At 42.5% G+C, this 16,539-nt stretch overlaps 1 protein-coding gene across 1 annotated transcript in view; it reads right to left on the bottom strand.

Annotated features, from left to right (window-relative positions):
* Nucleotides 1-16,539, bottom strand: part of LOC147013677 (semaphorin-5A-like) — a 257,475-nt gene that overhangs the window by 95,847 nt on the left and 145,089 nt on the right. Inside the window, exon 18 of the mRNA XM_085851573.1 lies at nt 15,554-15,770. Coding sequence (XP_085707699.1) covers nt 15,554-15,770 — 217 coding nt within the window. The remainder of the gene's footprint in view (nt 1-15,553; nt 15,771-16,539) is intronic.

The raw sequence follows: 16,539 nt of genomic DNA, 5'->3' as shown, positions 1-16,539 counted from the left end.
TATATTTATATTTCATCGTAATGTGGCATTATTGGTGGGGGTGAATACTTTTCAGGCCATTGCAGCTCGTTAATGTGTTGTATAAGAAAGTTTTTCCTGATCTCCCTGGTCCATCAAAAAAAATACTAACGTTGTTCAACATCTTCATTTTCCAAGCATTTACAATGTTCTAAAAAGCATCTTTTTGTTGTTGATTTAAACCTTGAAATCTCTCTTCCGCTTTGTCTGCCTCTTGAATTTCATTAAATTGATGCTCATAATTGATAACTGGTCCTGGATCCAGTAAATCGAAAGTGGAACACTTTAATCCATGCATAATGAGCATCCTTTCCATCCATCCATCCATCCATCCATTGGGACTATACTCTGTGCAGAGCGTTGGTGCTGCCTAAGCAGTCTCCTTGGCTATTGGGCACAATCCTGGATGGGTCGCCACTCTGACACAGGATACCAGCAAGCTGGCACTCATTTTGCCGATCTCGGAAGGATGAGAGGCAGAGTCAACCCCACCTGGGATTAATTCAACAGCTGAGTGGGAATTGAACTCAGGATCCTTGGATCCCAAGCCTACCACCCTAACCATGAAGCCAACACCAGGCATGAGCATCTTCGCAATACCCTGTAAAGTGTAAAGCCTTCTTTATTGACACTGTCTCATCAAAATTTCCTCGACAATCCTCAATCATATTGTTGTGTTTGTGAGGTAGACGGAGGAATTTCATCGTAAAGGTTGGAATCTATAGTGTAGCATGGTCCGTGGATGAGTAGCAGACATCTCAATGTAAATTAAGTAGGGAAAATTCAGTGTTCAGTGAACATGTAGTCAGTGAGCCCAATGGATGAGTAGAGATGAGTTTTTTTTGAGATTTATGTTGTTGAATGTTTAAAGTGCAAGAAGTTTTGATGGTATTCGTATGGTGAATGGAATACTTTGTCCGACATTTAAAGAGGCAGCATGTCACAGAAATATTTCAGATGATGATCAAGAGTGGTTCATATATAATGTTTAGATAGAACGAGGTTTGATGTGGTGTTGTCCTTGTTGCTTTTTCTTCCATTCATTCTTACTCAACACATAATGATACGGTATCTCCACAAACAAATATTGCCGTGCCTCCTCATCGGTTTAATTCAACACTGACCATGCTGTTAATTGTGTTTTCCTCTTTGCACCTCATTCCAATGCTTCTTGTTCCTGTCCATGTTCAAAATAAATTAATAAGTGTAGTTGTAAATGAACTGCAAGTCGAATAATTGCATGGGATCGATCATTTTGTTTTCTAAAAGTCTCCACATTGATTCAGGTGCACTTACATATCTCACATCCAAATAATTTGCAACTCCATCATGAATTACGACTTGATTTTGCTCATTCTGATTCACACCAACAACAAAAGCACAGTCGTAACATTTGCAGACACGTTTGAAAATGTACTTCACTGATGTCATGGATGTTCAAATGTCAACATTTATGTGTGCATTGCACTTCAAAGTAAAATAGTTATTATATGGCACTGCATTCCTATTATACACAATGCAATTTTAAATTAAAAAAGTTGCATCTTCCCTTCTTCCATAGAACTAGAAGCACCCACTGAACGGACACACGACCAGATGGATGCACACAAGGATGCAGGCACGCCAAGATGAGCTCTTTTTATATATTACATGGATATCCATCTACATTTGCTACTGTCTCATTTATATATTCCCTCGGAAACTTACTTGCATTATCCATGTGGGGTGCATTTGGATTCAAACCCCCACACAGTCCATGGATCAAACATCTCATCAATATTTTAAATAAACGTGCTTCAAATTTAACATCTACAATTTCTGCACATACAATTTATCGATCATTTCTGGATCTTGAATTATATTTTCTATATAATTATGAATTATATTTATATATTATATATATATAACAGCTTGGTATGATCAAAATCTGTGCATGTGGTCGTCCTCTTTTAAAAAAAAAAAATGGTGCATGTGTGTGTGTGTGTGTGTGTATATGTATGTATATATAAATATATATATATATATATATATATATATACATACATATATATACATACATATATATACATACATATATATATATACATACATATATATATATATATATATATATATATATATATATATATATATATATATATATGCCTGGTGTTGGCTTAGTGGTGAGGGTGGCGGCTTGGGATCCCAGTGTCCTGAGTTCAAGTCCCGTTGGCTGCTGAATTAACACCAGGGGTTGACTCAGCCTGTCATCCTTCCGAGGTCGGCGAAATGAGTGCCAGTGTACTGGTCCCGGTGTATGCCCCGGTTAGAATAGGTGTACCATATCCCTGTGTGTCGTAAGAGGCGACCAGGGTTGGCGTCAGGAAGGGCATCCGGCCATAAAACATTGCCTCACAAAAAGCCAAACCCCTGCACAGCAGGGAAAAATGGCTGTAAAAATGGTCATATATATATAAATATATATATAAAAATATATAAATATAAAAATATATAAAAATCTATATATATATATATATATAAATATATAAAAATACATTAAAAATATATATATATATATATATATATATATATATATATATATATATATATATATATATATATATATATATATATATATATATATATATATATATACACACACATACATATGGGCTAGCAGGGCTTACACATTGAGTAGCAATCAAACCGTGTTTCCCCATTGTCTCGGGTCGCTCACCTGCATTTGATTTTTCATAGACTCATTTTCCCTTTCTTTTTTTTTTTCATTTATTATCTTGCCAAGACGAAGTTTTTGCAAGATATGTTAGTCAGCTTGTATGTTTTTTTTTGTTTGTTTGTTTGTTTGTCTGTAATCACGTATAAAAAATTCTGCAGAGCACAGTTATCATCGGAAATTTTTGTGACTTCGAATATCAGAGGCCTACAGAGGTCCCTTTCAGCGCATAAAATTTTGAAGGTCAAGGTCAAAGGTCAAGGCCACTTTGTCGCAAATCAGGGGAGTCGACGAAACCCTTATTTTTTGAGTAATTTTGATCGGATTGTCTTCAAACTTCATGGGAATATAGTTCATGGTCTGGCACTCAGCTGATTAATTTTTGGTGGCGATTGGCCTTGACCTTCATGGTTAGCGCCTCAGGTCAAACATATTTGACCCCAAGGTCAAATTTTTTTAAGTTTTAGGAACCATATCATGTAGTACCTCAAATTGAACACCTCTGAGTGCTTTCTAGATATGTCAAGCTTGAGACATTATGACGTCATTTGGTGACGTTATGAGGCAAAAGCATATTTTTCATGGTTACTCTGTAGAACGATTCTCATCGGAATCTCTCCTAGGCAGATATTCCTCAAGGAGTCGCTCCTGGTGGATAGGAGCTCTGTTCACCTCAGTGTGACCTTAAAGAAGTCACACGTGGTCACCTTTTGGCAAGATACGGGTCACCCTGCGGGTGACATTGGTTTATTTATTTATATTTTCATTTGCGGATGCTTTGTTACAGTTCTGTGATTTTTCCTGATGTACCAGCTTCGGTGTCCATCAGCGCATAAAATTACCGTGCTTCCCCATTGTCTCGGGTCACTCACCTGCATTTTTTTCATTTTTTTTTCATTTATTTATATTTTCATTTGTGGATGTTGTCTGGCGATTTTCTGATGTTTCCCAGTGTGGCGGCTTGATGTTCATCAGCACGCAAAATTTCAGCTTTCTGCGTCACGTGGAAGGCACCAATCTTTAATATCAGTCAGTCAGTCAAAGGGTGGAGGAGCTCGTGAGCCAACGGCTATCCACATCTAATGCCCAACTGTGTCTTCGGACGTCCTCCTGCATTTGGGTTTCTTTTGTTTTTTTTGGAGGTTGCTGGCAGGATTTTCCCTCCGGCCACCGTAAAACACACAAAAATATGCAAAGAAAACTGAAAACCCACTCCGCAGGAGTACCTTCTGTGCTGCTGCTCTTCGCAGGGAAGCTCACCGGATGACGGGATTGGGGCAAAGCTTTCGGGACCCACATTCCTTGATGATAGGAGGAAAAGCACGGGGTAAACATCCAGGGTCAGATTGCAGTGGTGTGTGGCAGAGTAGTGCTCATGTGTCGCCCATTAGACGGCGGTCTCCTTGGGTTAACTTGTGGCAGTCCATTTGAGTGGGTGGCTGGAATGTCCTATCCTGAAGAAAGGATGATCACCTGTCTCTGCTATCAACTGAGCTCAAGCGCTTCAACATCGGAATTGCGGCACTCTAAAGTTCGGAGACCGGATAGTGGTGAGATCATGGCGGGTGGTTGCACCTACGATTTTTCTGGTCACTCTGATGATTAGCATGCCCAAGGCATTGCAATACCTGTGTCCATTAAGCTGACTCCAATGATAAATAAGGTAACACCAGTCAACGAGCATATTGTGAGGCAAAGCTCGATTTGTCACTCCATGGGAGTCGTTTCCCTGGTCCCTCTCCATGCTCCGACTGAGGCGAGTGATCTCACCATGAAGGACGCATTCTACGCCACGCTCGTGTCTGTGGTTGATCATTGCCCCAGGCGAGATACACTTCTAGTCTTGGGGGATTTCACTGCATTGACTGCAACTGATAGGGATGGCTTTGAGATGTGTGTTGGTCCCCATGGGTCTGGAACTGTGAACCAGAATAGCACAAGTTCCTTGACTTTGCAAGAAGTCATTGACTTAGGGTGGCTGGTTCATGGTTTCAGTGCCCACAAGCTCATCGCTGGACTTGGTATCCCAACGCCGGCAGTGTGGCAAAGGAGGTTGACCATGTGCTCATTGATGGTCATTGGAGGATGATCCAGAACTGCAGGGTCCACCAGAGTGCTCAGTTCCTCAATACCGACCACTGGCTTGTTGTAGCAACTCTGAAGTTGCAACTTAAATCCAGGAGAATGTTACCATCACAGCCGATGCTGGATGTTGGTAAGCTCAAGGATGAGAGGAGAGCTGAGGAGTTTGCGAACAGGCTGTTTGGGGGGTCTGGATGGGGGATCTGGATGCTTTTTGAAATCCTGAAGAGTTGTAGAGTGCCTTCAAGACCACCATCTTTGTTGCCGGTGGATGTCTTGGAAGTCACCGAAGGGCGAAGAAGAAGGTTGTCTCTCAAGGGACACTGGACACCATTGATCTGAGTCGCAGGGCAGGCTGAATGGCAGAGCTGAGCTGTTTAACAAGTTGAGGCATAAAACTGCATGTGTGCTGAGGGAGGACAAGGAGGCCAATATGCGAGGAATCGATGAGGGGATAGAGCATCACCTGTGGTCAAGTGATTCTCGTCCTGTTTACAGGGTAATTCATGCATTGCATTCCTCCAAGCCCATCCCTCGGTGTACCGCAGCTTGAGCAGAGGGTGGTGGGCTCTTGACAGAGTTGTCCGAAGTGAAGGCACGCTGGTCCAGCCATGGTCGACCAACACCCAGATCGAAGGCCTTTTCACAAATTTGTGTCTTCCCTGTGCATCTTCACAAAATGACGGCGCATGATTTAAATTGTGGGCAGAGTCTGGCAAGCTGTCGAACCAATGGGGCAAAGGCAGTCTGTCGGCACAGACATATACAATATCTAGGCCAAAAACCAATCCACCTTTTATGTACATCTACAGCAGTGATCTTCAATATACATTAGAGGGGGGCCACCTTTGCCGATAAGGCATCAGTGTGAGAGCCACTACACCACCGGCAGGACTCCATAATGGCTGCTATTAGGCCCCGCCCCCACGTACTCTTCTTTGCTGTGTTTAACTGGGCTGCAAACATCATTATTTGAACACTGCAAACATATCCTGATGTAGTTATGTTAGTTTTTTGCTTCGCGGTGGAACTCTCATTTGAAACCATTGTGTCAATTTGATCGCATTTAGAGTGGATTATGATGGGGTGTTTTTGCATTTGTATGTTATCGGCCAGACGTCAGGCCACCAGGGGCCGTCAGTGGCTTGCAGACCGTGCAATGAAGAACAGTGGTATAGAGGATTTTACAGTACGTGTGTGTACATATATATTTTTATATATATATATATATATATATATATATATATATATATATATATATATATATATATATATATATATATATATATATATTGATATATATATTGATATATATATATATATATTGATATTTATTTATGTACATATATATGTATATGCATATGTATAAATATACATATATATGTATATGCATATGTATAAATATACATATATATATATATATATATGTATATATATAAATGTACATATATAAGCCTGGTGTGTTGGCACAGTGGTTAGGGCAGTGGCTTGGGATCCAAAAGGTCCTGAGTTCAAGCCCCGTTGGGCCACTGAATTAATACACCAGGGGGTTGACTCAGCCTGTCATCCTTCCGAGGTCGGCGAAATGAGTAACAGTATACTGGGCCGGTGTATACCCCTGTTAAGATAGGTGTACCATATCCCTGTGTCGTAAGAGGCGACCAGGGTTGTGTCAGGAAGGGCATCCGGCGTAAAACATGTGCCAAATCACTATGTAGATCATACGGATGATCCGCTGTGGCGACCCCTAACGGGAGTAGCCGAAAGGAGAAGAAGAAAATATATAAATGCACATATATGTATAAATATATATTATCTCGATTACCCGTGAACCCGTTGGTTTCCCGTTGCGACAGCGGTTGATGAAAACAAAAGACACAAAATTTTAATATTATTTAGTGGTCAAACTTTAACTTGAAGAAAATTTGAGCTTTTCCCTCAGGAGTCATCGTTTGGCCAACCGGTTTCTTGAGGTGTATCAACACATTCTCCATGGTTTGTCCTTCCGCTTTATGGAGCATCAAACCAAAACTTTATTGAATTGGGAATTTATTTTTTAAATAATTTTTTTCATTGCCCGATTTGAACGAAACTTGATACTGCACACCGCAGGTGAATGGCTAGTCAGGTGGGCCAAAAATTTTTGCACTATCGTGTACCATTTTGGCTGTATTTCGGGAACATACATACATACATATATATATATATATATATAGATATATCCCCCAAACTTAATGAGGCAGCACAGATTGAGTCCCATCACAGCACTTACTGCACGACCCGGAAGCAACAAGGGTCATCTGCCGCAAAAACTACACAAAACAGATTTGACTCCAATGATGTCATAAAATTAGAAAACTGCAGTTGACTCTTCAAATCACTGATAATCTTCTTCTACCACTGCAGCCACTACAATGACTACTACTACTCCGACAATGGCCCAAATTATTCCCACCTTGTGTGGTCAGCTGAAGAAAGTTTTTGGTCAAAGTTTTTTATGAACCATTTGGCCATGCCTTTCATTCAACTGAAGCCAATTTGGGCAGGAATGTGTAATTTGATCAGGGTGGCCGCAATGACCTGCCAAATCTTCATGAAAGATATCATGGGATCTCTAATGACCATGAACTAATGCAAGCAGAATGGACACCCGGCTTGTAATTCATCCAAGGGAGGTCACTTTTTGTGATGTAATACCCTGCCTGCAAAACATCAATCTGTCAGCCTCTGGAAAGATTTTATTTATGGGGAATCAAACCCTTCCCAGATATCTCACAGGCAAGTTCACCATTGATAACTCGCCTATTCTTCACGAAGAGTGTACTTTCGGTACTTTTCCCCATCTCACATTTTGCTTTCAAAAGCCTCGACAGCAAATCAGAGGCAAAAGACGGCACAGATTGAAGAGCAGCACAGGTGAAATTATGCTGCTGATCAAAGCCCATCATGATGAGGACAATTGAATCCGTGAAGGAAAGTTGAATCTTTGGAGCTCCCCGATGTATTGCAAGGCATGAGGCGTTGCCCTTGATGGAAGAAATGTATCAAAACTTGAAGGTGAGGAACAGGTGGAAAAAAAAAGATAAGCAAAGATAGACGAGGACAGAAAGGCTGGTCAGAAGAATGATGGCAAGAAGAGGGCAATTGACTTGTCAGCAATCTGAGGAAATGGAAACCATCCTCTTAAAAGCTTCCTTTCCACTACACTTATAGCAATGCCTCGTTAGGCAATCTGTCGAATCAGTGATTCAAAGAGGGAAATATAATCGGTTGCAACAAGGACAGAGCTGCATGCACAGTATAGGGGAAAGTATGTAGGGTGTTCAACATGTTCTATCAACGAGGAACTTGGTGTGGTTGTAGAGATGCCAAAAAAAAGAAAGAATATAACGAGGTAGATCTACTGCCAGTGTGACTTGTGGCCCCAATTGTTGGCACCTTGTTGTGGGGTCTGTCAGGACATGTTCACAGCCCAAGACTTTCTTGAACTGGCTGATGAAGCTTGATGTGTGACTGAAGGTGCTTTGGGCAGGAATTTGTCATTTGTTCAGGGTGCCGGCGATAACTCGCCAACACTTCACAAAATAAACTGTGGGACCCTACATCCATTAACTAATGGCAGCAGACAACTAACCTACCCTTTGCAAAGGATAACGTGGGATCTTGAACGGCCACCAACTCTTGCCAGTCGACGGGACACCCAGTTTTATGTCCATCTGAGGGATGGCACACACATTGAGGCCTCACTCTGCCTGAAACAATATCTGCAATGGCAGCTTATAGCTGGGCCTAGATTCAAACCCAAGCGAGACAACTCAGAGAAGAGGGTGGATACCTGGTGGACAATTGTGTATATCTCATCAAGAGAACTTCAACAGACCTTGATAGAATCAGGAGCCAGTCAAACATTTGGAATATGTCTTTCAACCCTGACAAATCCCACACATTCACCCTGGCACTTCAATCGGACCATGTGGCAAACGCTCCGATCTACTTCCTCAACAAACCTTGAACATGTTAAGGCACTTAAACATTTGGGCCTTACAATCAGCCATGAACTTTCTTTGGCAGACCATATTTCTGAGATGGCCTCCAAAACCAGCCATAACTGGGCATCCTTCAATGTGCAAAGTCTTTCCTTGGCAAATCTGAACTTTTGACAACCTACAAGGCCTTTATTCACAGTTTGATGGAGTACTGCTCTCCCCTTTGGGATGGTGCCCCTGCCTCACACCTTGCCCTTCTCGATGCTGTGGAAAACAAGGCCTTCAAAACCATTGGGATCTCCCGCAACTAAGCTGAGTGTCTATGCCTGTAACTTGCGCATTGCAGACAGGTTTGTGACCTCTCTGTATTCTACCACCTGCTTGTTAGTTTTACACCCTCTGCCCTCTCTTGGCTGTGTCCCTCCCAGTTTTCTGGAAGATTTATATGATCTGCTGGTAACCCTCTTCTTGATAAACTCCCAAAATCCAGGCTCACTGCTCAACTCCATTCATTTGTTCCTCTTTTCTTTCACCTGTGAACCAACTCTCCCAGTCTGTTTAGTCCCATTCTTCCCTCCAGTGCTTCCAGACAACTGTCCACCACTACCTCAGGTCATCCCCAACCATATTCATGACCCCAAATGACCCCATTCCCAAGCACACCCTTTTTCCAGGTTGTCATGATTTCTCCCCATCCACCCCCCCCCCCACACCTCTTTTTGGTTGTTTGTTGTTCATTGTCAGTTGGTTTGTTCCTTCTCTCTTTCATCCTTATTTTTCCATTTCTCTTGTTGCTGTTTCCTTCAGCTTATGTGTAGATTGTTCATCCCCATGTATCCTTCTCCCATCCATCCATCGTGACCATCTTCTGTGCAGAGCGTTGGTGCTGCTTAAGCAGTGTCCTTGGCTATTGGGCACAATCCTGGACGGGTTGCCACTCCGACACAGGATACCAGTAAGGTGGCACTCATTTTGCCGACCTCGGAAGGATGACAGGCTGAGTCAACCCATCTGGTATTAATTCAACAGCCAAGTGGGATTTGAACTCAGGATCCTTGGATCCCAAGCCCACCACCAGAACCATTAAGCCAACACCAGGCATTCCCCACATGCTATCTCCCCATATCCTCCCCTTCCCTCAAGCTGCCTCCAAATACCCTCCCCCCCCCATCCACTCACGTTGCATCCCAATACCCTCCCCCCCTCGTGCTGCCTCCCCATACCCCCTCTCCTTGCGCTGCCTCCCTATACCCACCCTCCCCTCATGCTGCCATCCTATACCCTCCCCTCACACTACCTCCCCATACCCCCTCCCCTCATGCTGATCCTTCTCTTCCTCCCCTTGATGTGTCTGTCTCTCTCTGTCTGTCTGTCTGTCTGTCTCTCTCTCTCTCTCTCTCTCTCTCTCTCTCTCTCTCTCTCTCTCTCTCTCTCTCTCTCTCTCTCTCTCTCTCTCTCTCTCTCTCTCTCTCTCTCTCTCTCTCTCTCTCTCTCTCTCTCTCTCCCATACTCTCCTGTTGGTTTTCCCCTTTTCCATTTTGTTCCCTTCCATTCTGCTCTCACTCATCCGTATGCCACGGTCATGTATACAAAAAAAACATCCCACGTATGGTTAAATCCACACACAAGACCTTAATCAATGATTAATCAATGATCCATAACCAGATTGATTCTTTTTTTAAATACTAAACAGAAAAAAAAACAACTCGTTAAACCACCCTCATCCCTCCTAAAATTTTGTTTATGTATCCATCTTGTCCACAAGTTGTCCACATCATTGCCTGCATCCCTTGTTTGTCTGTCTCCGTCCACCTTATCACTCTGCCCTGCCATTGACGCTTCCTCTTTCTCCTGCTGTTCCCTTTGTTATGCTGTGTCCTAGTCTGTTCTGTGTCCTAACTCATGTATGAGCCTCGACCACATTTTTTTATATATTAAAATAAAAATTCTCAACAAACCTGAAATGTATGTCTAACAAACTCGAATGAGCCAAGATCCTCGTCCTCTTCATGACGTCATAAAAACGAATATGACGTCATTGTGATGTATGAGGTTTGCGATAAATTATCTGTGCGAATGCCCGGCTTGATTCCCGCAAAAAAAATTCAAACAGCTTGCCGAGTTTCGGAGATAATGGTAAAGGCGATTTCCATTAGCGGCGATATTATGACATCAACTTTTTTTTCTCGGAAGAATTTCCAAAATTGGAGATGATTACTGCCTGCGCGTGGGCTTTCTGCATATACATGGCAAGTTTCACGAAGATCCGATGAAAACTCTGGGTTGTGAAACAAAAAATGTCAAAAAACAGGAATGACGTCATAAAAATTGATATGACGTCACAGTGATGCATCATATTGCGGTAATTCATCTCTGCTAATGCCCTGTTCGATTCCCGCAGACAGAATTCAAAAAGCTTGCCGAGTTTCGGAGATATTTTTTTGGCGATTTCCATTAGCGGAGATATTTTGACGTCACAACTTTTTTTTCTCGGAGGAATTTTCAAAATCGGAGATGGTTACTGTCTGCGCAGAGTATTTTTACATATATATGCCAAGTTTCAGGAAGTTTCGAAGAAAACTGTAGGCTGTGAAACAAAAAAGTCCACAAGAACAACAACGTGAGTAAGACTTAGAGATCCTCTACGAGGATCTAAAAATAGGACCACTCGACCTGAAGCTTATCTGGGCCCTGCACAAATGACATAACCCAAATGTGGTAGCATTCTGACTGGTGGGTCTGGAGAAGAAGGTTTTTAACGGAATTTATGCTATTTTCCAAAAATTTGACAAAGCCGGCCATTTTGACACACTTTCAGTCACGTGATTGGCATGACTTCAGCAATATAATTAACATCCCGACCCGAGTCAAATGTTGTAAACCAAATTTGGGAGCATTCTGAATGGTGGGTCGAGAGAAGAAGATTTTGGAAGGAATTTGCGTAACTGACATTTTGACACACTTCCGGTCATATGATCAGCATGATTACCGCAATTCAATATCCCGACCCTGGCCTAATGTTGTAATCCAAATTTTGTAGCATTCTGACTGCTGGGTCTGAAAAAGAAGATTTTGGAAGAATTGGCACAATTTTCCCAGATTATTTTATTTTATTTTTTTATATACAATGTCGAGGCTCGGATAAGAGCCAACACACAGCACACATAATAAGGGGAGCAAGAGACAAGAGGGGTGGGAGATGGAAGGACAAAACAGTGGGAAACACAGACAATAGGAGATCTGTGGAAGGAAGAGGGATGAGGTGGGGTATATGGGGTAAACAATATGGACACCACAAGGACTTTCAGGTCCTTACACGACAGGGACTTTAAGGAAGGAAAGCAGGGAATTTGAAGGAGGTGGGTTTGGGGTGAATTAACAGGGGTAGAAAATATCGTGGTTTTAGATGGGGGAAGATAAGAAATGGTGGTGAACAGCTGTTTTGAAGACCTGGAGGGAAGAGTGGGATTGAAGAGCGTGTGGAAGTTTGTTCCAAAGGTGGGAAAAAGAGGAATGAAAGAGTGAAGGTGAGCAGTGATTCTTGATTTTGGTAGTTTTACCAGAAGAGGGTTGCTGGCGGACCTTGAGCAGCCTGTGGAAAGATGGGGGGAGCGGGTGGGGGAGGTGACAGATCGCAATCAGAGGTCGGAGAGGAGATGGTAGAAGACAGAAAGACCACCGATCGGCCTGTGATGAGAAAGTGAGAGACCCAAAGACTCAGCCTCATCATGGGAGATACCAATGATTTCCACAGCATAAATCCGAGAAAGGTGAGAGGTGGGAACACCAGCCCAGAGGGGAGAGAAGCACTCCATCAAACTGTCAATGAAAGCTTTGTTTATGTTTGGGGACAAAGGTTGCCAAGGATGGACTTTGGAAGTGGGAGGATGCCCAGGCCAGGTTGGAGGCCAGGTTGGAAATGTGGCTTTCCTCGGAAGGTTCATGGCAGATAGTGAGACCCAAAAGCTTGAATGAAAGGACTTCTTGAAGATGATTGTTGAGAAAGTAGATTGGGGGGGGGGGGAGGTTACCAGATGGTCCTTCCGGAGAGACATAGTGAGTTTGTGAGATTTGTCAGAATTGAAAGACGTGTTCCAAATGTTGGACCAGCTTGTGATTTTATCCAGATCTGCAGAGTGAAGAGGCTGCTCCTTGCCGATCTGAGGGATGAGATAATACGACAGAGGGTGGAGTCATCAGCCAAGAGATAAAGGGCATTTTCCAGAGAGTGGGAGAGATCACTGATGAAAACCAGAAAAAGCACAGAACCCAGAACATTGCCTTGAGGAACTCTAGCCTGGACAGGAAGAGATGAGGGAACTCCATGTAGGGCCATACGTTTACTGTGGCAGGAGAGGAAGTTTGTGAGCCTTGGATACCTTGGATACCTTGGTATGAAGATTGCCTTGGATACCATAGGAAGAGAGTTTGGTGAGCAATGCAGGGTGTCAGTCTGTATGAAAACTATGCGATATGTCTCGGTAGATGGCTTTGATCTCATGTGTGGCATTGTGTACCTCCATTCATTGTTGGGAAAGCAGGAGTAGCAAGTCCAGGGTAGAGTGACCTAACCTGGTCTGAAACCAAATTGATGATCAGAAATTCGGCCATTGGAGAAGAGGAAGGATTTATTGTCAGAAGCAATGATGGATTCCAAAACCTTGCTGATTATTGGGAGAAGGCTCATTGGTCTGTAGTTGCAGGGATCTGTTTTTGCATCTCTTTATGCAAAGTTATAATGTTGCATGCTTGGTGTTGGCTTAATGGCTAGAGTGGTGGGCTTGGGATTCCAGTGTCATGAGTTCAAATCCTGCTTGGCTGATGAATTAACACCAGGTGGGGTTGACTCAGCCTGTCAACCTTCTTATGTCTGCAAAAATGAGTACCAGCTTGCTGGTATCCTGCGTCAGAGTGGCGACCCATCCAGGATTGTGCCCAGTGGCCCAGGAGACTGCTTAGACGGCACCAACACTCTGCACAGTGTATGGTCCCAATGGATGGATGGATAATGTTTGCTGATTTCCAAGCAGATGGCAAATGACCTTGAGCAAATGAGAAGATGAATAGAACAGAGAGAGGGTGAGAAAGAGCAGCAGAGCAGGTTTTTATGACATGTGGTCTGATGCTGTCTGGACTGTTTACAGAATCAGAGTCGAGGTTCGACAGAAAAATCTCCACCTTGTCAGAAGAAAAGGACTCAGAGTCCAGGAACAGCTGGTTGTGACTGGGTAAGGTGGGTCCAGAAAGCGATGGGTTTGGGACACAAGATTTAGAAGCAAACACAGAGTTTAGGCATTCAGCCTTTTCACATGCAGTGTCAGCTGTGTGGCTGTTTAAGGTAAGGGAGGGAATGGAGGGGAAAATTGACTGTCAGCCATTTTGACACACTTCTGGTCACGTGATCGGCATGGCCTCCACAATTTAACATCAGGACTCTGTCCTAATGTTGCAACCCCAATTTGGCAGCATTCTGACTGGTGGGTCTGGAGAAGAAGATTTTTTAATGAAATCTACTAAGTCGGCCATTTTGACCTACTTAAAGTCATGTGACCAGAACGAGCTTTGCAATTCCTGTTAGCAGTCAGGAGTGGAACGTTCCCACTAAATGTCAGCCGGATCGGCCGAGCGGTTTGGGCGGAGAAGTCAAAATAGGAGATGGACGGACAGATGGAAGATGACAATAAGAAGATGACAATACCTAATCTCAAGTTTAAATTTCAGATAAGCTAAAAATATGGTATTCTATTCGGTCTCCACCCCTGTACTGTATAAGACATCACAAAAAGAATGTGATCATATGCAATTGCCACACAAATCTTGATTTGAAAAGCACGAAAATTTTATGCGAAACACTTGAATGAATCTATTCGAGAGCTGCTGGCATATGGTAATTATCATAAGACCAAGCTGACTTTCCATTTTCTGTCACATTCAATGCCCATGAGTGTGACGCATGAGAAAGAATCAAATGTTTTATCATGGTGTGTTTGATGTTCGTATCCAAGTGTGTAACTTATGATGCTGGGATCCAGGTTTAAATTTCCATTTCCTGTGTCGATATATTTTGAACACACGGAAAAGGGAATGAATGGCTTGTGGTGGAGCGGGTAAAGTCTTGTTACATGGCCTCACTGGTGGGGTTTGATTCCTATGGATGTACATCAGAAAGTTCCATACGCTGCGATTGAGTGATGATCTGCCCAGGATTGGTTCTTAGCCACGGAAATACTAATGGCTTGTCGTGAATGTCCTGATACTCGGTGAAGAGAATGGACCTCCTCTAATGTGACCTACTGATGGCCTCGCGATGCACGAAAAAGGACACAGATGTTTCCTTTTGTCCTTGTCCTACATGCGATATCTGCACAAGCACATCTGTTTGCTTTAGAAAATGCACAAATGGTATTCTTGTGACCAACACACTCATCAATATTTACATTTAAACCACTTACTCAGTTTGAGTGTGTGACTTTGGACGAAAGATTGGAATTCATGGAGAACAGGCAAGCAGTTTAGTCATTCAAAAGAGAAACCTGACGTTTTAGTTTCGAGGTGTGGCCAACTTATGATGTTTTATAAAGTTTTGTGTTTTTCAGATTATAATTTTGATTTTTTTTTGTAATCAGAGAAGTAAAAACAAACAAACGAAATGTTAAAATTATTGAAAGTGAACAATGTTACTTGTTCGATAATATCATTAGACTTCAATGAATGAAAAAGTTCAATGCAACAAATGAGAATAAAGAAAACCCACCGGTATTTGGTGGGCACGTGGCATCAGGTGTCTTGTCAGAGCAAAATCGCATCTCCACCTGCCTCGGCCCTAGTTTGAGGGAGCCAGAATTCAGGCGTTCAGCCAAGCAAGTGTGACGCCAACGCTGTTGGAATAAGCTATTCTCAGTCATCCATTGACCCCATGGTGTTGTCACCATTGCATCTGCACAGGGCTGGTTCTTGCAGGGCTTGTGTTCCTGAATATGGATGCAAAGAGGGTGGAAGAAGGGTTCAAATTTTATCAGCAGTTAAAAAAAAAAAATCGCTTTCTACATGTATGTATATAATATACACACATATATATATATATATATATATATATATATATATATATATATATATATATATATATATATATATATATATAAATATATATATATATATATATAAATATATACCCATCGAAACATGTAGAGTGTGACGAGCATAATATGTAGAGTGTGACGAGTATCAAACCAATGATGCCCACATTCGGCGTTTATACATCAGACGCATCTCCTGACTGTTATGGTGAGCATCACCGCAGATTATGTCTCACACGGTAAAACCACATTTGTTTGTCTGTTTGTAATCTTTGTCTGTTTGACATAGCAGGAGATCCCAATGATCTTGAAGGCCTTGGTTTCTATGGCATCAAGCTGAGTAAGATGCAAGGCAGGAGAGACAGCCCAGAGGGGAGAGCAGTCCTCCATCAAGCTGTGGATGAAGGCCTTGGAGGTAGATAATTCAGCTGTGCCAAGGAAGGACTTTGTACAACAAAGGATACCCAGTCATCAGCTGGCTTTGGAGGCCAATTTTGAAATGTGGTTTGCCCAAGAAATATCATGGCTGATAGTGAGATCCAGGATTTTGAATGACTGAACTCTTCAAGATGATTGTAAAGAATGAAATGGAAGACCAAGAAGGAACCCAAAGAAGTAAAGAGGAAAGATGGAGTCATCAGGAGAAACCTGGACTGCAGATGTC

This window comes from Eptatretus burgeri, chromosome 13 (genome assembly GCF_056783735.1).
Source record: "Eptatretus burgeri isolate ZD-2024b chromosome 13, Ebu_testis_v1, whole genome shotgun sequence".
Taxonomy (NCBI): domain Eukaryota; kingdom Metazoa; phylum Chordata; class Myxini; order Myxiniformes; family Myxinidae; genus Eptatretus; species Eptatretus burgeri.
This window is presented reverse-complemented; position numbering and strand designations above follow the sequence as displayed.